Source organism: Hyperolius riggenbachi, chromosome 6 (genome assembly GCF_040937935.1).
Source record: "Hyperolius riggenbachi isolate aHypRig1 chromosome 6, aHypRig1.pri, whole genome shotgun sequence".
Taxonomy (NCBI): Eukaryota; Metazoa; Chordata; class Amphibia; order Anura; family Hyperoliidae; genus Hyperolius; species Hyperolius riggenbachi.
In genome coordinates this window covers 327,106,639-327,128,513 of record NC_090651.1, presented here as the reverse complement: position 1 = coordinate 327,128,513, position 21,875 = coordinate 327,106,639, and the positions used below count along the sequence as shown (strand labels likewise).

The 21,875-nt window shown below is 46.7% G+C and overlaps 1 protein-coding gene across 4 annotated transcripts in view; it reads left to right on the top strand.

Moving 5' to 3' along the window:
* The first annotated feature begins 1,891 nt into the window (after positions 1-1,891).
* Positions 1,892-21,875, top strand: part of LOC137521755 (carcinoembryonic antigen-related cell adhesion molecule 1-like) — a 244,289-nt gene continuing 224,305 nt past the window's right edge. For 2 of the 4 annotated variants that reach the window (XR_011022191.1, XM_068241436.1), the window contains exon 1: positions 1,892-2,069. Coding sequence is in view for 3 of the 4 variants with exons in the window: in XM_068241436.1 (XP_068097537.1) it covers positions 2,009-2,069 (61 nt within the window). In the remaining variant the exon portion in view is untranslated. The remainder of the gene's footprint in view (positions 2,070-21,875) is intronic. The other 2 variants (XM_068241435.1, XM_068241437.1) reach the window with 2 other exon arrangements.

The window sequence follows — 21,875 nt, the reverse complement described above, 5'->3', positions numbered from 1 at the left end:
CCCACTGGTGAGTAAAAAGGTCAGACAGGCAAGGGTTGGTAATAGAGAGGACAGTATCAGAGCAGAATCGTAAGGCAGAAGAGTAGTCGGTAATCCGACAGAGGTTCAGCAACGTAGGCAGATAGGCAGAGGTACAGAATCGATAAGCTTAGAGCAGAGTCAGGTATAGCCAAAGTCAAACACAGAATATCAATCACAATATAAATAATCTCCTAGTCTAGGTGTGAAGTCCTTGGTTTCAACACCTGGGATCTAGTCTAAGGTCTGAGCGCTAACACAAGATGTATTCACGACAGCAGACAGTGTCTGAATGAAGCCCGGAGGCTTAAGAAGCAGAGGAGACCTCACTGGCATGCCCCCAGCAGTCAGCCAATCCTGGGCGCCGTGAGGCTCCTGTGACGTCAGCCGACCAGCAGGTCAGCTGACGAGCCTCCTCGTAGCATAAAGGTCCCATCTGTGCGCGCGCCTGCGCAAGATGGTGACCCTTTGAGTAAACAAATGTTCCGTCCTCGGCGTCCTGGATGCCAGGAGGACGGGAAACGGCACGGAGGCAGCTGCGGCGGCGGTGCTGTTCACCGCAGCTGCCTCGTTTATTACACCTATGTATTTTATTTGCCCATTTGCTCTAGCTATTACACCATTTAAATGATGTCCCTATCACAATGTATGGCAACAATATTTTGTTTGGAAATATATAGGTGTCATTTTTCAGTTTTTTTTTTTGCGTGTGTGTCTGGTCCATAATTACCAGCCCTTACATAGTAATATAACAGTGATATATACTAATGACATACATGTTTTAAAAAAGAGTCTCTATGGGCAACTATTTATGTATTTTTTTAAACTTTATTTTTCTATCTACAAGTGTATTTTTTTTTTGGGGGGGGGGGGGGGGGAGGGGAGGGGGGTGTGCTTGCTTTGGAAGTGGAAAAGTTTAATTGTAATAATTTTTAGTTATAAATGTATGGGGGGGCATTTTAACTTTGACACCACTAGATGGCACTGCAAACACTATCCTGGTTTATCAGGAAGTGCTCACTTTTTTTTTTACATTCTATGTTACTTTTACCACTTCCTGTATTATGAATGGACATGGCCCCTAATCAGGGTCATGTCCATTCATTCCAGGCATTGCATTTGGGTAGGAGAATGATTGTTCCCCTTCTTGAACCACAGATGTGTCCTGACGTGTACGAGCAGCATAGTTCAAAAGAGCTCACTAGAAGATTTTAATATATCATTTTTAGCAACTATGAATAAAATGCAATGGCAGCTTTTTATTATTTTTATTGAATGGTATGTCATCGTTTTATTCCACTTTAAGAATGCAAAAATTCACATTTTCAAAGTCTGTTTTGAATTGACCCCATTAAAGGGGAACTGAAGAGAGAGGTATATGGAGGCTGTCCTGTTTATTTCCCTTTAAGCAATACCAGTTGCCTGGCAGCCCTGCTGATCCTCTGCCTCTAATACTATTAACCATAGCCCCTGAACAAGCATACAGCAAATCAGGTGTTTCAGTGGTTCAGACTTTAAAGTCAGATCTGACAAGACTAGCTGCATGCTTGTTTCTGGTTTTATTTAGATACTACTGCAGAGAAATAGACCAGCAGGGCTGCCAGGCAACTGGTATTGCTTAAAAGGAAATAAACAGGACAACCTCCATATACCTCTCTCTTCAGTTCCCCTTTAAATCGGCACACATGCATCAAAGTACCTGTTACTGCTAAAACCTATCATGGAGGATAATAATGCTCCTAGACTATTTGCATACGTCATGGTATTGGCACAGCTTACCAGGAAGCAGAGTATGATAATGACACACTGCAATGCTCCAGGAGAGGATGTGGTTAAAAATTAATATTTCACACACTTCTCTGTAGCACTGAAACTCTGACTATGCGCATTCATTAACAGAGGACGTTGAAACACGGAACAGAGGTTTCATCTAGGGGAACAGTTTGGAAAGAAGTGTTTGTCTCCATGCACCGTCACTAGCACTAGAAACATGAAGAAATTAACTACAGTTTGTTTGATGATCCCTTCTGTCTTCCTGCTGATACATTCAAGTAAGATGTACTAAAATGATTTTGTTTTGTTTTTTTGTTTGTTTGATTTTTTTTTTTTAGACTAGACCATTTTGGCTTACGCTATGTATATGTCACTAGGAAATCAAGAGACAATTCTAATTACCGTATATTTATACAAACAAAATAAAACTACCAGGTGCTGAAATAACTAAAGTTACCAGAATGGATTGTTTTATTTGGATGAAAACAAAGTAAAGTAAGGATATAGATTTCCTAATTTAAGAATGGTGCGAGAGGCAAAAAAGAACTAATAAAAGCAGGATATGATTACAGCTACTAGTAGCAACATGCAAAAAATTAAAAAAAAGTTGCAACACAAAATATTTCTTTATTTGATGCCTTTTGAATTTACCGGTATACTTTAGTTTTGTACTGATTTCTTCTTGAATTTTTTTTTTTTGGGTGGGGGGGTGTCCACTGCACTTTTTAATATGTCCTGATATAGAGTGGAATTCTAGATATCAAAGGGAACAAAAAAAAACACATATATAAGTAGATAAATACTTGATCTACTTACATAACACATGTATTATACTGTCCACGTTTTGATTTCAGTGAATGTTATATAGTAAATGACGAGAATTCTGTTCCTGTTGGGGGCCATGTCTTTTGCCCACAGTAAAGGCTAACTCGTGATGTCATTTCTGCCCTTTACTTTTTTTCTTGTCTCCTCCAATCGCTGAGTCACCTCAGCCTTGCTTGTAAACACAAGTGATTAGGGGATCAGGTTTCAGATAAGCAGCAGGCAGGGAAATAAAGGGAAGAGGAGGAATATATTATAGATAAAAAGAACCCCCAGCATGCAATTCTTTGGCACGACTACTAAAGGGCCAGTGCTCATTAAGTATGTGATAACTCCAAATCATAACAGCAGAAAAAGTTTTGAAAGTTTTGAATGCAGCATTAGCATCTTTATCACTTAATACACTCAGACCAGTTGCTGTTGAAATTTGATTTTTATGGTGACGATACCGCTTTAACCCACCTCATTACTGCATATACCTAGCTTTGTGTTGAGTGAACCCAGCTCACTGCATCTAACTACCTGTTGTGTTGAGTGAACCCACCTGGCCACCTCACTGCATCTAACTACCTGTTGTGTTGAGTGAGAACCCACCTCACTGCATCTAACTACCCAGTACCTGTTGTGTTTACTTAAAGGATACCACAACTGACATGTGGCATAATGAGATAGACATGGGTATGTACAGTGCCTAGCACACAAATAACTATGCTGTGTTCCTTTTTTTCTTTCTCTGCCTGAAAGAGGTGAATATCAGGTATGTAAGTGGCTGACTCAGTCCTGACTCAGACAGGAAGTGACTACAGTGTGACCTTCACTGATAAGAAATTCCAACTATAAAACACTTTCCTAGAAGAAAATGGCTTCTGAGAGCAAGAAAGAGATAAAAAAGGGGGAAATTCTTATCAGTGAGGGTCACACTGTAGTCACTTCCTGTCTGAGTCAGGACTGAGTCAGCCACTTACATACCTGATATTTACCTCTTTCAGGCAGAGAAAGAAAAAAAGGAACACAGCATAGTTATTTGTGTGCTAGGCACTGTACATACCCATGTCTATCTCATTATGCCACATGTCAGTTGTGGTATCCTTTAACCCACCTCATCACTGCATATACCTAGCTTTGTGTTGAGTGAACCCAGCTCACTGCATCTAACTACCTGTTGTGTTGAGTGAGAATCCACCTCACTGCATCTTAACCACTTGAAGACCTCTAACCACAGTCTTTTCGCCCCTTAAAGTGGATCCGAGATGAAAAACTAACTATAACAAGTAACTTGTCTATATATCTTATCTAAAGTTTAGATGGTTTACACAGCAAATCTATCTGCAAAAAGTTTTAATAAAATATGATTATTTATTTCTGTGATACAATGACAACAGCCATGTTGTTTGTAAACATTACCTAGAGGCAGGCTTATCTGTATCTTGAGCCATCAGCCTAATCCCCTCTCCTCCTCCCTCCTCCCCTCTGCCTCTGAAATCAATGACTAGTAACACCTCCCCCTCCTCCTGCCCAGACTGAGCTCCCATGAGCCCTTGCTACTGCCAAGGCTCTCTGAACCTGTGGGCGTGGCTTATTTAGTTTATAGGGAATTAGAGTATTAAAACAAAAACAAAAAAGTATTTGGCTTGAGGAATGCCCTATAAACAATAGGAAAGGAACACAATTATGCAAAGTGTAAAAGTTCACCTCGGATCCACTTTAAAGGGATACTGTAGGGGGGTCGGGGGAAAATGAGTTGAACTTACCCGGGGCTTCTAATGGTCCCCCGCAGGCATCCTGTGCCCGCGTATTCGCTCACCGATGCTCTGGCCCCGCCTCCGGTTCACTTCTGTAATTTCTGACTTTAAAGTCAGAAGACCACTGCGCCTGCGTTGCCGTGTCCTCGCTTCCCCTGATGTCACCAGGAGCGTACTGCGCAGGCACAGACCATACTGGGCTTGTGCTATACACTCCTGGTGACATCAGCGGGAACGAGGACACGGCAACGCAGGCGCAGGGGTTTTCTGACTTTAAAGTCAGAAATTACAGAAGTGAACTGGAGGCGGAGCCGGAGCATCGGTGAGCGGCTGCGCGGGCACAAGATGTCTGCCGGGGACCATTAGAAGCCCCGGGTAAGTTCAACTCATTTTCCCCCGACCCCACTACAGTATCCCTTTAAGGACCAGAGCCTTTTTTTCCATTCAGACCACTGCAGCTTTCACGGTTTATTGCTCAGTCATACAACCTACCACCTAAATGAATTTTACCTCCTTTTCTTGTCACTAATACAGCTTTCTTTTGGTGCTATTTGATTGCTGCTGCAAATTTTACTTTTTATTATATTCATCAAAAAAGACATGAATTTGTCAAAAAAATGATTTTTTTTTTACTTTCTGTGCTGACATTTTTCAAATAAAGTAAAATTTCTGTATACATGCAGCACGAAAAATGTGGACAAAGATGTTTTTGATTAAAAAAAAACCCATTCAGTGTATATTTATTGGATTGGGTAAAAGTTATAGCGTTTACAAACTATGGTGCAAAAACCGGAAAATTGTATACTCACCTACTGTAATTTTCCTTTCCTGATATACTCCATGTCGGCATACAGCCCCACCCTAGCAGACGGTTCGGCCTCAAATGGGGAATATGGACTAAGGGGTGTGGTAGCTTTTATTCAAATGAGGTCCTATCTGGCAGTTGGAGGCGGAGAACTGCCCATCTGTATGCCGACATGGAGATATCAGGGAAGTGAATTTTCCCATTTGGAAGCATCTCTGACTTTTCTGAGCACCTGTCAGGTTTCATGAGGGGCTAAAATTCCAGCATAGTATAGATACCCCCCAAATGACCCCATTTTGGAAAGAAGACATCCCAAAGTATTCAGTGAGAGGCATGGTGAGTTCATAGAAGATTTTATTTTTTTGTCACAAGTTAGCGGAAAATGACACTTTGTGACAAAAAAAAAAAAAAAAAGTTTCCATTTCTTCTAACTTGCGACAAAAAAAAAATGAAATCTGCCACGGACTCGCTATGCTCCCCTCTGAATACCTTTAAGTGTCTACTTTCCAAAATGGGGTCATTTGTGGGGTGTGTTCACTGTCCTGGCATTTTGGGAGGTGCCTATTTGTAAGCACCCCTGAAAAGCCTAAAGATGCTCATTGGACTTTGGGCCCCTTAGCGCAGTTAGGCTGCAAAAAAGTGCCACACATGTGGTATTGTCGTACTCAGGAGAAGTAATATGTGTTTTGGGGTGTATTTTTACACATACCCATGCTGGGTGGGAGAAATATCTCCGTAAATGACAATTTTTGATTTTTTTTACACACAATTGTCCATTTACAGAGATATTTCTGCCACTCGGCATGGGTATGTGTAAAAATACACCCCAAAACACATTATACTACTTCTCCTGAGTACGGCGATACCACATGTGTGGCACTTTTTTGCAGCCTAACTGCGCTAAGGGGCCCAAAGTCCAATGAGTACCTTTAGGATTTCACAGGTCATTTTGCGACATTTGGTTTCAAGACTACTCCTCACTAGAGTTGGGCCGAACCTCCGATTTTAGGTTCGCGAACCGGGTTCGCGAACTTCCGCGGAAGGTTCGGTTCGCGTTAAAGTTCGCGAACCGCAATAGACTTCAATGGGGATGCGAACTTTGAAAAAAAAAATTTATGCTGGCCACAAAAGTGATGGAAAAGATGTTTCAAGGGGTCTAACACCTGGAGGGGGGCATGGCGGAGTGGGATACAAGTCAAAAGTCCCCGGGAAAAATCTGGATTTGACCCAAAGCAGCGTTTTAAGGGCAGAAATCATATTGAATGCTAAATGACAGGCCTAAAGTGCTTTAAAACATCTTGCATGTGTATACATCAATCAGGTAGTGTAATTAAGGTACTGCTTCACACTGACACACCAAACTGTTCACTGAACAGAACAGGTATACAGTGGCGGGTTCACTGAACAGAACAGGTATGCAGTGGCGGGTTCACTGAACAGAACAGGTATACAGTGGCGGGTTCACTGATCAGAACAGGTATGCAGTGGCGGGTTCACTGAACAGAACAGGTATGCAGTGGCGGGTTCACTGAACAGAACAGGTATACAGTGGCGGGTTCACTGAACAGGTATGCAGTGGTGGGTTCACAGTACAGGTATGCAGTGGTGGGTTCACAGTACAGGTATGCAGTGGTGGGTTCACAGAACAGGTATGCAGTGGTGGGTTCACAGAACAGGTATGCAGTGGTGGGTTCACAGAACAGGTATGCAGTGGTGGGTTCACAGAACAGGTATGCAGTGGTGGGTTCACTGAACAGGTATGCAGTGGTGGGTTCACAGAACAGGTATGCAGTGGTGGGTTCACTGAACAGGTATGCAGTGGTGGGTTCACAGAACAGGTATGCAGTGGTGGGTTCACAGAACAGGTATGCAGTGGTGGGTTCACAGAACAGGTATGCAGTGGTGGGTTCACAGTACAGGTATGCAGTGGTGGGTTCACAGAACAGGTATGCAGCCAGGGACAAGCTAAGCCTAACTAATCTTTCCCTATGAGAGAGAGTGTGCAGCAGCTCGCCCTACTCTCACTAATGCAGGCACACGAGTGACCGTAATGGTCGCCGCTGCCTGCCTTTTAGTAGGGGGGGAGTGGCTCCAGGGGCTAGTGTAGCCTAATTGGCTACACTGGGCCTGCTGAGGGTCAAAGTTGACCCTCATGGTGCATTATGGGGTGAACCGAACTTCCGCAAAAGTTCGCCTGCGGGACGCGAACGCGAACCACTGAAGTTCGCATGGAACCGTTCGCAGGCGAACCGTTCGGCCCAACTCTACTCACGGTTTAGGGCCCCTAAAATGCCAGGGCAGAATAGGAACCCCAAAAATGACCCCATTTTAGAAAGAAGACACCCAAAGGTATTCCGTTAGAAGTATGGTGAGTTCATAGAAGATTTTATTTTTTGTCACAAGTTAGCGGAAAATGACACTTTGTGAAAAAAAAACAATTAAAATCAATTTCCGCTAACTTGTGACAAAAAAAAAATAATCTTCTATGAACTCACCATACTCCTAACGGAATACCTTGGTGTGTCTTCTTTCTAAAATGGGGTCATTTGTGGGGTTCCTATACTGCCCTGGCATTTTAGGGGCCCTAAACCGTGAGGAGGAGTCTTGAAACCAAATGTCGCAAAATGACCCGTGAAATCCTAAAGGTACTCATTGGACTTTGGGCCCCTTAGCGCAGTTAGGGTGCAAAAAAGTGCCACACATGTGGTATTGCCGTACTCAGGAGAAGTAGTATAATGTGTTTTGTGGTGTATTTTTACATATAACCATTCTGGGTGGGAGAAATATCTCTGTAAATGACACATTTTTGATTTTTTTTACACACAATTATCCATTTACAGAGAGATTTCTCTCACCCAGCAAGGATATGTGTAAAAATACACAACAAAACACATTATACTACTTCTCCTGAAAACGGCAATACCACATGTGTGACACTTTTTTGCAGCCTAGATGCGCTAAGGGGCCCAATGTCCTATTCACAGGTCATTTTGAGGCATTCGTTTTCTAGACTACTCCTCACGGTTTAGGGCCCCTAAAATGCCAGGGCAGTATAGGAACCCCACAATTGACCCCATTTTATAAAGAAGACACCCCAAGGTATTTTGTTAGGTGTATGGTGAGTTCATAGAAGATTTTATTTTTTGTCACAAGTGGGTGAAAAATGACACTTGGTGAAAAAAACAATAAACATCAATTTCTGCTAACTTTTGACAAAAAAATAAAATCTTCTATGAACTCGTCATACACCTAACAGAATACCTTTGGGTGTCTTTTTTCTAAAATGGGGTTCCTATACTGCCCTGGCATTTTACGGGCCCTAAACCGTGAGTAGTCTGGAAACCAAATTTCTCAAAATGACTGTTCAGGGGTATAAGCATCTGCAAATTTTGATGACAGGTGGTCTATGAGGGGGCAAATTTTGTGGAACCGGTCATAAGCAGGCTGGCCTCTTAGATGACAGGTTGTATTGGGCCAAATCTGATGGATAGGAGTGCTAGGGGGGGTGACAGGAGGTGATTGATGGGTGTCTCAGGGGGTGGTTAGAGGGGAAAATAGATGCAATCAATGCACTGGGGAGGTGATCGAAAGGGAGTCTGAGGGGGATCTGAGGGTTTAGCCGAGTGATCAGGAGCCCACACGGGGCAAATTAGGGCCTGATCTGATGAGTAGGTGGGTTAGGGGGTGACAGGTGGTGACAGGAGGTGATTGATGGGTGTCTCAAGGTGTGATTAGAGGGGGGAAATAGATGCAAGCAATGCACTGGCGAGGTGATCAGGGCTGGGGTCTGAGGGCGTTCTGAGGGTGTGGGCGGGTGATTGGGTGCCCTAGGGGCAGATGAGGGTCTAATCTGATGGGTAACAGTGACAGGTGGTGATAGGGGGTGATTGATGGGTGATTGATGGGTAATTAGTGGGTGTTTAGGGTAGAGAACAGATGTAAACACTGCACTTGGGAGGAGATCTGACGTCGGATCTGCGGGCAATCTATTGGTGTGGGTGGGTGATCAGATTGCCCACAAGGGGCAGGTTAGGGGCAGATTGATGGGTGGCAGTGACAGGGGGTGATTGATGGGTGGCAGTGACAGGGGGTGATTGATGGGTGATTGACAGGTGATCAGTGGGTTATTACAGAGAAGAACAGTTGTAAATATAGCACTGGCGAATTGATAAAGGGGGGGGTCTGAGGGCAATCTGAGCGTGTAGGCGGGTGATTGGGTGCCCGCAAGGGGCAGATTAGGGTCTGATCTGATGGGTAACAGTGACAGGTGGTGATAGGGGGTGATTGATGGGTGATTGATGGGTAATTAGTGGACGTTTAGGGTAGAAAACAGATGTAAACACTGCACTTGGGAGGTGATCTGATGTCGGATCTGCGGGCGATCTATTGGTGTGGGTGGGTGATCAGATTACCCGCAAGGGGCAGGTTAGGGGCAGATTGATGGGTGGCAGTGACAGGTGGTGATTGATGGGTGGCAGTGACAGGGGGTGATTGATGGGTGATCGACAGGTGATCAGTGGGTTATTACAGGGAAGAACAGATGTAAATATTGCACTGGCGAATTGATAAGGGGGGGGTCTGAGGGCAATCTGAGCGTGTAGGCGGGTAATTGGGTGCCCGCAAGGGGCATATTAGGGTCTGATCTGATGGGTAACAGTGACAGGTGGTGATATAGGGGGTGATTGATGGGTGATTGATGGGTAATTAGTGGGTGTTTAGGGTAGAGAACAGATATAAACACTGCACTTGGGAGGTGATCTGATGTCGGATCTGCGGGCGATCTATTGGTGTGGGTGGGTGATCAGATTGCCCGCAAGGGGCAGGTTAGGGGCTGATTGATGGGTGGCAGGGACAGGGGGTGATTGATGGGTGATTGGCAGGTGATTGAGTGATTGACAAGTGATTGACAGGTGATTGACAGGTTATCAGGGGGGATAGATACATACAGTACACAGGGGGGGGGGTCTGGGGGGGGTCTGGGGAGAATCTGAGGGGTGGGGGGTGATCAGGAGGGAGCAGGCTGCAGTTTAGGGTTGAAAGAAATAGCTTTGACAGATAGTGACAGGGAGTGATTGATGGGTGATTAGGGGGTGATTAGGTGTAAACATGGGTCTGGGAGGTGGGCAGGGGGAGGGTCTGAGGGGTGCTGTGGGAGATCAGGGGGCAGGGGGGGAGAAATCAGTGTGCTTGGGTGCAGACTAGGGTGGCTGCAGCCTGCCCTGGTGGTCCCTCGGACACTGGGACCACCAGGGCAGGAGGCAGCCTGTATAATAGGCTTTTTATACATTACAAAGCCTATTATTCACTTTCTGTGCGGCGATCCGGGTGCTAGTAACCCGCCGGCGCTTCCGAACGGCCGGCGGGTTATAGCGCGAGGGGGCGGAGCCAGTCCCTGGCGGAGGATCGCGTCATGAATGACGCGATCGCTGCATAACCACGCCCGCAGCCGCCCCCACCGATGGGCGTATTGCGGTCATTTGGGCCCGGTCTTTGCCGCCGCCCATCGGCTGGGGGCGGTCCTTAAGTGGTTAAGTACCTTTACTGTTCAGTGAACCCAGCTCACTGCATCTAACTACCTTTTTTGTTGAGTGTTGGCAATCTAATTAAATTGTCAAATGGTCACCCTATTGTTTTAACCATTGTTTGAATTATTTACCTGTGCATAGTCTTGAAGTTGCTAAGAGTGAAATTCCATCAATATATCAAGAATTTTCTGATGTTTTTTTCTCCACAGACTGCAGATAAATTATCTCCTCACAGATCATATGATTGTGCTATTGATTTGCTCCCAAGCACCATACCACCACGTAGTCGTCTACATAATCTTTCTGGTCCAGTGGGCAAGGCAATGAAAGATTATATCAGAGAGAATTTAGCCAAGGGGTTTATCAGACCTTCATCCTTTCCTGTAAGGGCAGGGTTTTTCTTTGTAGAAAAGAAAGACAGTGGTCTTAGACCATGTATTGATCACAGAGGATTAAATAAGATCACCGCTAAAAATTGTTATCCCCCATTTATTACTTATTTTCACAGGTGGTAGGTGCTAATGTTTTTACTAAACTCGATTTAAGGGGTGCTTACAAGCTAAATCCTTCAGGAGGATGAGTGGAAGACATCTTTTAATACCAAGGATGGGCATTATGAATACTTGGTGATGCCCTTTGGGTTGTGTAATGCTTCGGCTGTCTTCCAAGATTTTGCAAACAACGTGTTTTGTGATTATTTGGGCCAGTTTGTTGTGATTTATTTAGATGACATTTTGATTTTTTCTTCATCTCTCTCTGAGCATCGAGTTCATGTCAAGAAGGTGTTACAAAAATTAAGAGAGAATTGCCTGTATGCTAAATTAGAGAAGTGTATCTTTGAAACCAAACAAGTGTAATTTCTCGGTTATGTCATTTCAGACTCAGGGTTGGCCATGGATTCCAGTAAATTATCAACATTTCTGATCTGGCCTAAACCCACTGATCTAAAATCTCTGCAATGCTGTCTTGGTTTTGCTAACTTTTATAGAAAGTTTATTAAGAACTTGTACACTTGTACACTATAGTGGTACCACTGTTGGATCTCACCAAGAGCTGACCCTACCAATTGGGATCCATTGGCTTCACAGGTTTTATCTGACCTTAAAGAAGCCTTCTGTTCAGCACCTGTCTTGGTGCATCCCGATGTGCAAAAGGCATTTATTGTAGAGGTTGATGCTTCAGAATCTGGAGTGGGGGTGGTCCTTTCAGATTTCCGGAACCCTTGAACGGCTGCATCCCTGTGCCTTATTTTCTAAACAGTTTTCTCCAACAGAGAAAAATGATGACATTGGTAACAGGGAGTTGCTTGCAGTTGAATTGGCTGTTGAGGAGTGGAGGCATTGGCTTGAGAGGGCGGTTCATCCTGTTATGGTTTATACTGACCACTTGAATATATTGAAAATGCCAAAAGACTTAATTCTCGCCAAGCTTCATGGGCCTTGTTTTTTTCTCGTTTTAATTTTATCATTACTTACAAACCTGGTACTAAGAATGTAAAGGCTGATGCCATATCTCACTGTTTTGAAAAAGATAATTGTGAGTCTAAAGTTCCAGAATCCATAGTATCTAAACACTGAGTAATTTCTGCTGTTACTAATGTTGATCTTTCTCCTAATTTGTCCAATCTGTTATCTGCTGCTCAAGATGAATCGCCACAAGGGAGACCACCAGACCACCTCTTTGTGCCCTATAATCTCAGGTTACAAATTTTACAACAGTTTCATGATAATAAGACTGCGGATCATCCAGGGGAGAAAAAGACCATTGACTTACTTAAAAGACATGTATAGTGGCCTTCCTTGAATAACGATACCATTGCTTATGTTAAAGCTTGCCCAGATTGTGCTTGCAGTAAGTCTCTACGCTCTGCATCCCAGGGGTCTGGGATCCCTTTTGCCTTTACCCATTCCCAAGAAACCATGCACTCATATTTCCATGGACTTCACTGTTGATTTGCCTGCTTCCCAGTGATATTCTGTTGTGTGGGTGGGGGTAGACAGGTTCAGTAAAATGATTCTTTTTGTACCTTGCATAACTTCCTGCTGCTAAAGAATTAGCACAAGTGCTTATCGACAATATTTTCAGATTGCATGGGATCCCTGAAAATGTGGTACCTGATAGAGGGATGCAATTTGTTTTGCAGTTCTGGCAAGCTTTTTTTTTTTTCCATTTAGGGATTTCTTTGTCGTTCTCCTCTGGGTTCCCCCCAGAGACTAATGGAAAGACTGAGAGAATGAACCAATATCTAGAACAATATCTGAGATGTTTCATTGCTAGTAGTCAGGAAAATTGGATGGAATGCTTGCCCTTTGCTGAATTTGTCATTAACAATCATGTCGGTAGCTCTAGCAAGATGTCTCCTTTTCAGGTTGTGTTCGGTCATAACCCAAAATTCTGTTTTCTCTCTGTTCTACCCTCTAATTTTCCCAATCTAGAATCCTGGAGTTCTCACATGTCTAGTATTTGGAAGCGTCAAAAAACTTTTTCTGATCATCACCATACATCTAAACCAGATTTTTTTTCCTGCAGATTAAGTTTGGGTATCAACTGATAATATTCCACTCCATCAACCATCTTCCAAGTTAAGACTGAAGTTCATTGGCCCAAATCCCATTTTAAAGAAAATTAATAAAGTGACGTACAGAGTTAAATTACCTTCTTCAGTAAGGCTTCTTTCCCACTAAGACATTGCGTTAGATGCTACGTTAAGGTCGCATAACGTGCACCTAACGCATCGCATAGTGGGGTTGAAGCTGGACGTCAGATCGAGCCGCGCTAAGCGGCTCTTCATGTGTCCTGTGATGCCGTGATGTGTACTCTTGGACGCATGTGGCATCATGTGTTCATGCCAGCCAATCGCCACACAGAGCGGCGTTCAGGAAGTAAACACTGCACGTCACACCGTGCAGTGAATTCTAATTAGCCATATGCCTAGCCGAGGAGGAGGAGGGGAGACCTCCTCCTCCAACACTACTGAGCATGTGCGCACAGTTTAACGCGGCTTAGCCGCTTATAACGCACAGCATGCAGCACTTTGTTTTTACCTTCTGCGTTACAATGTAACGCAACGTGGGCACTGTGAACAGCCCATTCATTTTTCATTGCTGTGCGGTGGGCTGCGTTACAGGCTGCACTAATGTGTGCCTGTAACGTCCCACTGTGAAAGGAGCCTCAAGGGAGTCAACTCCTTTCATGTTTCTCTTCTCAAATCTGCAGTTAACTCTGATGTTTCTGTCCCTCCTCCTCCAGTTGAGATTAATGGTGAGCAGGAATATGAAGTAGAACGGATTCTAGATTCTCATTTTATTAGAAACCATCTGCAATTCATCATTGATTGGAAGGGGTATGGACCAGAAGAGTGATCATGGGTTCCTGCCAGGCAAGTGCATGCCAATCAATTGCTGAATTTTATACTAAGTTTCCTGATAAACCTCGATTGGAGTGTTCGGAGTCCAATCCTCAGGGAGGGGCACTGTCAGGAACTTACCCGATGTCTCCCGCGATGCGGCAATCTCTCTTGCTGGTCCCTTCGATCCAATTTCAGAAATCTATTTTAAGTTGATCTAAATGCATTATTGGACCATTAGATGCAATGCTACTCTATGGGCCATTGATCTGCTGCCAGCAGCAGATCAACCTAGATTTTCTATCCTGTCAGATAGATCAAATCGATCTAAATCAGCAGCAAGTCTGACATCTGAACATTGTGCATCCTAGAAAACCAGTGATTTATGTTCTTCCAAAGGTACACAAAGACCCAGTGGCCCCACCCGGGAGACCGATAGTTTCAGGCATTCATTCCATCACCTCCCGGGTGGGGGAATACATTGAACACTTCCTACAACCATTAGTCCAACAGACTCCATCCTTTCTAAAGGATACTCCGGATGTATTACTCAGCCTACAGACACTCACCAGTGCTGAAAGTTGGACCTGGGACGATTGTTACATCTGTACAGCGGACGTTAAATCTCTATACACATCAATCCCTATCCCAAGAGCTAGTGAAGTTATCAAATCCTCCCTCCTTGCAATAAAAGATCTACCCAATACACAATTAGAATATTTATGTGAACTTTTTAATTTTTCCACCAGTTGCAATTACTTTTGGTTCGATCAAAGTTATTATGTGCAACAGAGAGGTGTGGCCATGGGAGCTAAGCATGCTCCCAGCATCGCCAACCTCTACATGGCTGCATGGGAAGAATCTTTTCTCACCAGTTTTTTTCATATACCTTTATGTTTTTGGAGACGTTTTATTCATGATTGCTTGTTTGTGTGGAAAGGAGACGAAAAATCACTTCTGTCATTCATATCCTTCATAAATGAAAATGAGTGGAACCTGCAATTCACCGTGGAGTACAGTAAGAAATCTGTCAACTTTTTAGATTTGAATATCTTTATTGAAAATGGCGAATTACTAACTAAATGTTTCTTCAAAGAAAGTGACAGGAACTCTTATATAGAGTCGAATAGTTGTCACCATGAGCCGTGGTTACTTAATGTGCCAAGAGGCCAATTCTGCTGAGTGCGGAGTAGTGGTGCTCAAATACCCCATTTTAAAATTCGAGTTTGGTCGAATTCGAATAGTAAATTATTCGAGGTCAGTCGAATATTCGAGTCGAATAATTTTTACTATTCGATTTGACCTCGGACTTCGAGCTCACTATTCGAGTCGGTATTCGAGCTCATTATTCGAGCTGACTATTCGAATTGGCCTTAAATAGCTTCCAACACTTGTTTTGAGGGTGAATGATGCAAGAAAAATCTTTTTTTCCATGTAACAACAGCAAGTGATTATGTGGGGATGTTCCTTTAAAAAAAAATGGTGGAAAGAGAAGTTGTGTCCAGAATTTTGTTCAGTACTGTATATACTTCTTCTTCTTCTTCTTTATCTTCTATATCTTCTTCTTCTTCTTCTATATCTTCTTCTTCTATATCTTCTTCTATATCTTCTTCTTCTTCTATATTGTCTTCTTCTTCTTCTTCTTCATCTTCTTCATCTTCTTCATCATCATCTTCTTCTTCTTCTTCTTCATCTTCTTCTTCTTCATCTTCTTCTTCTTCATCTTCTTCATCTTCTTCTTCATCTTCTTCATCTTCTTCTTCTTCATCTTCTTCTTCTTCTTCTTCTCCTTCTTCTTCATCTTCTTCTTCTTCTTCTTCTTCTCCTTCTTCTTCTTTTCCTTCTTTTTCTATATCGTCTTCTTCTTCTTCACTTATTTCTCTTTTCAATTTTTTTTTTTTAAAGAAATGCAGCTATTTTTGAGCGTAACAAATAGCTGGTGGCGCACGCATGTTGGAAGCGCCATTGTATGTGCTCCCTGGCAGTGGAAACACATAGACAGCAGGAGGTAAATTCAGCAGCAGGAGGAGGAGGATGAGTGTGTGGCAGCAGGCAGTCAATGAGGCAGGCAGCGTGACATAATAGCCCTGGTACCTAGCGGTGATACCAGGACTGTAAATAAACACAGCAGGCAGGAGGTCCCAGACAGCGGTCGTGCAGCCCACATCGTGTCCAATACACAACTGGGACAACACAGTTTTCAACCCAGGCACCTCTGAAAAATTAAACCTTTTTTTTTTTTAATGGTTTTGTAGTTTTGGTTTTACAACCAATTACACAGATATATAGCTATTGTTTGACGTAATAGCTGGTGGCAGAGTGGCAGCAGAAGGTAATTCTGTGTACCCTGGCAGTGGGAAACACAGACCGACAGCAGCAGCAGGAGGAATGGAGGAGTAATGTGAGCAGCTATTGTTTGACGTAATAGCTGGTGGCAGAGTGGCAGCAGAATGTAATTCTGTGTACCCTGGCAGTGAGAAACACAGACAGACAGCAGCAGCAGCAGGAGGAATGGAGGAGTAGTGTGAGTGTGGCAGCAGGCAGGCAGCGTGACATAATAGCCCTGGTACCTAGCGGGTGATACCAGGGCTGTAAATAAACACAGCAGACAGGAGGTCCCAGACAGCGGTCGTGCAGCCCACATCGTGTCCAATACACAACTGGGACAACACAGTTTTCAACCCGGGCACCTCTGAAAAATTAAACCTTTTTTTTTTTAATGGTTTTGTAGTTTTGGTTTTACAACCAATTACACAGATATATAGCTATTGTTTGACGTAATAGCTGGTGGCAGAGTGGCAGCAGAAGGTAATTCTGTGTACCCTGGCAGTGGGAAACACAGACCGACAGCAGCAGCAGCAGGAGGAATGGAGGAGTAGTGTGAGTGTGGCAGCAGGCAGGCAGCGTGACATAATAGCCCTGGTACCTAGCGGGTGATACCAGGACTGTAAATAAACACAACAGGAGGTCCCAGACAGCGGTCGTGCAGCCCACATCGTGTCCAATACACAACTGGGACAACACAGTATTCAACCCGGGCACCTCTGAAAAATTAAAGCTTTTTTTTTTTTAATGGTTTTGTAGTTTTGGTTTTACAACCAATTACACAGATATATAGCTATTGTTTGACGTAATAGCTGGTGGCAGAGTGGCAGCAGAAGGTAATTCTGTGTACCCTGGCAGTGGGAAACACAGACAGACAGCAGCAGCAGCAGGAGGAATGGAGGAGTAGTGTGAGTGTGGCAGCAGGCAGGCAGCGTGACATAATAGCCCTGGTACCTAGCGGGAGATACCAGGGCTGTAAATAAACACAGCAGGCAGGAGGTCCCAGACAGCGGTCGTGCAGCCCACATCGTGTCCAATACACAACTGGGACAACACAGTTTTCAACCCGGGCACCTCTGAAAAATTAAACCTTTTTTTTTTTAATGGTTTTGTAGTTTTGGTTTTACAACCAATTACACAGATATATAGCTATTGTTTGACGTAATAGCTGGTGGCAGAGTGGCAGCAGAAGGTAATTCTGTGTACCCTGGCAGTGGGAAACACAGACCGACAGCAGCAGCAGCAGGAGGAATGGAGGAGTAGTGTGAGTGTGGCAGCAGGCAGGCAGCGTGACATAATAGCCCTGGTACCTAGCGGGTGATACCAGGGCTGTAAATAAACACAGCAGGCAGGAGGTCCCAGACAGCGGTCGTGCAGCCCACATCGTGTCCAATACACAACTGGGACAACACAGTTTTCAACCCGGGCACCTCTGAAAAATTTAAACCTTTTTTTTTTTAATGGTTTTGTAGTTTTGGTTTTACAACCAATTACACAGATATATAGCTGTTGTTTGACGTAATAGCTGGTGGTAGAGTGGCAGCAGAAGGTAATTCTGTGTACCCTGGCAGTGGGAAACACAGACAGACAGCAGAAGGGCAGTACACAGCAGCCCACTGTAGTTGTAAAATGTGTGGCTGCAGGTGACATAATAGTCAAAGTGAACCAGGCTGGCTTAGTGAGCAGGAGTCAGGAGGTGGTAAAGGGTGGTAAGGCACATTAACGATGGTTCTAAGTTCCGGCAGCCAGTTCATGTCCCCCTCTCGCCGACAACAGGGGCCAGGAACTCGCCTTCCACCCACGCCTGGTTCATCTTGAGAAACGTCAGTCTGTCCACAGACTTGTGAGACAGACGTGAGCGTTTCTCGGTGACCACGCCACCAGCTGCACTGAAGCAGCGCTCGGACAGCACGCTGGAAGGGGGGCAGGACAGCACTTCCAGGGTGTACTGCGCCAGCTCGCTCCAGATCTCCAGGCGCTTGACCCAATACTCCATGGGATCAACAGGGGCATCGCTGTCAAGCCCGCTGTAGGACCCCATGTAGTCAGTCACCATGCGGGTCAGGCGCTGGCTGTGACCGGAGGAGGATGCTGCTGCATGCACCTCCTCTCTAGTCACTGCTGCCGGAGCCTCTACAGTCCTGTAGAGCTCGTGGCTGAGAGACAGCAGGTCTGTGGGGCGCTTGCTGCTGGATGCAGGCACCTGCTGCTGCCTCTGTGCTGGCTGGACAGTGGGGGTGGAAGGCTGGGGGAAGGCTTCCTCCAAGCGCTCAACAAGGGCCTGCTTTAAGCTCCTTATTTGTTGCACTGGGTCTCCTCCTGCAGGCGGCAGGAACTGGCTCAACTTCCCCTTGAGGCGCGGGTCCAACATCATGCTGATCCAGATGTCCTCCCTCTGCTTCATCTGGATCACCCTGGGGTCCCTGCGCAGGCACGTCAGCATGTGCGCTGCCATTGGGAAGAGGCGGGCCACGTCTGCTTGCACATCGGCGGCAGTGCTGTCCTCATCCTCCTCCTCTGCCGCCTCATCCTCTCTCCACCCCCGCACCAACTCAGCTGCGCTGTGCTGATCCCCCTCATCAGCAGCAAGGTCAGGGACCTCCACCAAGTCCTCCTCCCCCTCAGAGGTGGACTGTGCAGCTGCTTGCCGCTCCTGCTGGTCCAAGGCTGCCGCTCCCTGTTCCAGCAAAGCATCGAGGGCCCTGTTCAGCAGACAAACCAGGGGCACCCACTCGCAGACCATAGCATGGTCCCTGCTCACCATGTTAGTGGCCTGCAGAAAGGGAGCCAGCACTAAGCACACCTGCTGCATGTGCCTCCAGTCATCATCGGGGACGATGGACGGGATGTTGCTGGTCTTGTCCCTTCTCTGAGCGGCGGAAACAGTGGCCAGGGCAAGGTACTGGTTGACAGCGTGCTTCTGTTCAACCAGATGCTCCAACATCGCCAGGGTGGAGTTCCAGCGAGTCGGAACGTCAAGGATCAGCCGATGGCGTGGCAGCTCCAGCTCCTTTTGCACGTCTTCCAGGCTCGCACAGGCTGCAGCCGAGCGCCGGAAGTGATGCACAACGTTCCTTGCCGTTTCCAGCAGTTCGCCCATCCCCTGGTAGGTGCGCAAGAACTTCTGCACCACCAGGTTCAGCACGTGGGCAAGACAGGGGATGTGGGTCAGGTTTCCCCTGTCTATTGCGGCAACCAGATTGGCCCCATTGTCGGCCACCACCTCTCCGACTCTGAGGCCTCTGGGGGTCAGCCAAATCCTCTCCTGCTCCTGGAGTTTGGCCAACACATGGGTTGCCGTCAGCTTGGTCTTCCCAAGGCTGACCAAGTGCAGCAGCGCTTGGCAGTGGCGGGCCTTCACGCTGCTGCTGAGGCGGGGGGTTTGGCCAAGTGTGCCGGAGGATGGCAGAGGATCGGAGGAACCTGCTGCAGTTCCCCCGACCCTGTGGGGTGGCACCACCCACCGTGTTGCTGCTGCTGCTGTGCCCGCTGCTGCTCTTGCATCCTCACCCCCTTCCACCAAGCTGACCCAGTGGACAGTGAAGGACAGGTAGCGGCCTGTCCCGAAGCGGCTGCTCCAGTAGTCCATGGTGACGTGGACCCTTTCACCAACCGCGTGCTCCAGCCCTCGCTCCACATTGGCCATCACAAAGCGGTGCAGTGCAGGAATGGCCTTGCGGGCGAAGAAGTGTCTGCTGGGGAGCTGCCAGTCTGGGGCTGCACAAGCAAGCAGCGCACGCATGTCGCTCCCCTCCTGCACGAGTGTGTACGGCAGGAGTTGGGAGCACATGGCCCGTGCCAGCAAGCCGTTCAGCTGCCGCACGCGACGGCTGCTGGGAGGCAGAGCCCTAACCACCCCCTGGAAGGACTCGCTCAAAAGGCTCTGGCGTGGCCTTTTGCTGGCACGGGAATCAGCGGACACAGCAGAGGAGGCCACTGAGGACTAGCTGCCAGAACAGGCCTCAGTGTCGGCGGAAGGAGTTGCAGAGGGGGGAGGAGCAGTGCGTTTCTGCACTCCTGCTGGTGCTGCTGGAGGAGCAGGAGGGCGGGTGGCTGCTGTTGCTGCTGCTGCTGAAGGCTGTGCAGTGATGGGTGTGGTGCCACTGCCAGCACCAGATGCCTTCAGCCTCTGGAACTCCTCATGCTGGTGGAAATGTTTCGCAGCAAGGTGGTTGATGAGCGAGCTGGTGCTGAACTTTAAGGGGTCTGCACCTCTGCTCAACTTCTGCTGACAGTGGTTGCAAGTGGCGTACTTGCTGTACACTGTGGGCATGGTGAAAAAGCGCCAGATTGGTGACAAAAACAACCCCCTACGGCATGGAACCGCTGCTGCCTGTCTCTCGGTGGTGGTTGGGGGGGGGGCTTGGGTGCGGCTGGTGGTGGTACTGGCAGATGCTGCTGCTGCTGCTGCTGAGCCTGAGACACCAGCAGGCTGGGGGACCTGCCTACTGCTGCCAATGCTTGCAATGATGCGCCTCCTTGCAAGGCCCACAAGCGCATCCTCCTCCTCCTCCTCAGAGCTGCTGATGACGACATCCCCTGGAGCTGGTGGCACCCAGTCTCTGTCTGTCACCGTGTCATCATCATCCTCCCCCTCCTGAAACATGTCCTGCTGGGATGATGACCCCCCAAACTCCTCTCCTGATGCATGGATGGGCTGCTTGACTGTCGCCACAGTCTTGCTGTCCAATCCCTCCTCCCCCAAAGTGCCCATCAGCATCTCCTCCTCAAGATCGCCAACAACAGCAGACAATTTACTCATGATGCCTGGGGTCAAAAGACTGCTGAATGACAGGTCGGCGAGTGACGGTGAACTGGCCTCCTCCCCAGGCCCTGCTGGGCGGCTGCTGCGAACAGGGGTGGTGGTGGTGGTGGTGGTGAGGGTGGAGGCCTCGGATGCAGAGCTGATGGCGGGCTGCTCATCCTCCATCATCAGTTGCACCACAGTGTCTGCATCCTTTTCCTCAATGGGACGTTTCCGACCCGGCTGGAGGAAAATCGGAGCAGGTGCTACACGCTGCTGCTGCTGTGTCTCTGCAGCGTGAGTTGCAGATGCTCTTGCTGGGCGGCGCCCAAGGCGTCCACGGCCAGTGGCTATAGGAGGAATGTTAGCCACTGACGCTGCTGCTGCTGCGGAACTGTGCATGGTGGCGCGGCCGGGGCTTGCCACAATGCTGCTCCCTCTCCTCCTGATTCCCTTGCTGCCCTTCCCCTTGCCCAAACCGCGCTGGCTGCCACTTCCAGACATCTTAGATGTTTTGGGCGTAAACACAAAAGTTTTTTAAAAGGGCGGGTGAAAAGTGGGGTACTTTAATGGAGTGGGTTGGTGGGCGAAGTGACTGAGTGAGTGTCTAGTACAGTAAGTAAGTAGTAACAGTCAGGAAGTACAACTAGAAGTTACAATAATCAGTAGTAATAATCACAAGGAAATAGAGTGTGTGTACACTACAGACAGTGAGTGCACGCACGCGCAAACATGCGCAGGAGCTAGCCTATGAACAGTGACTGAGTGAGTGTCT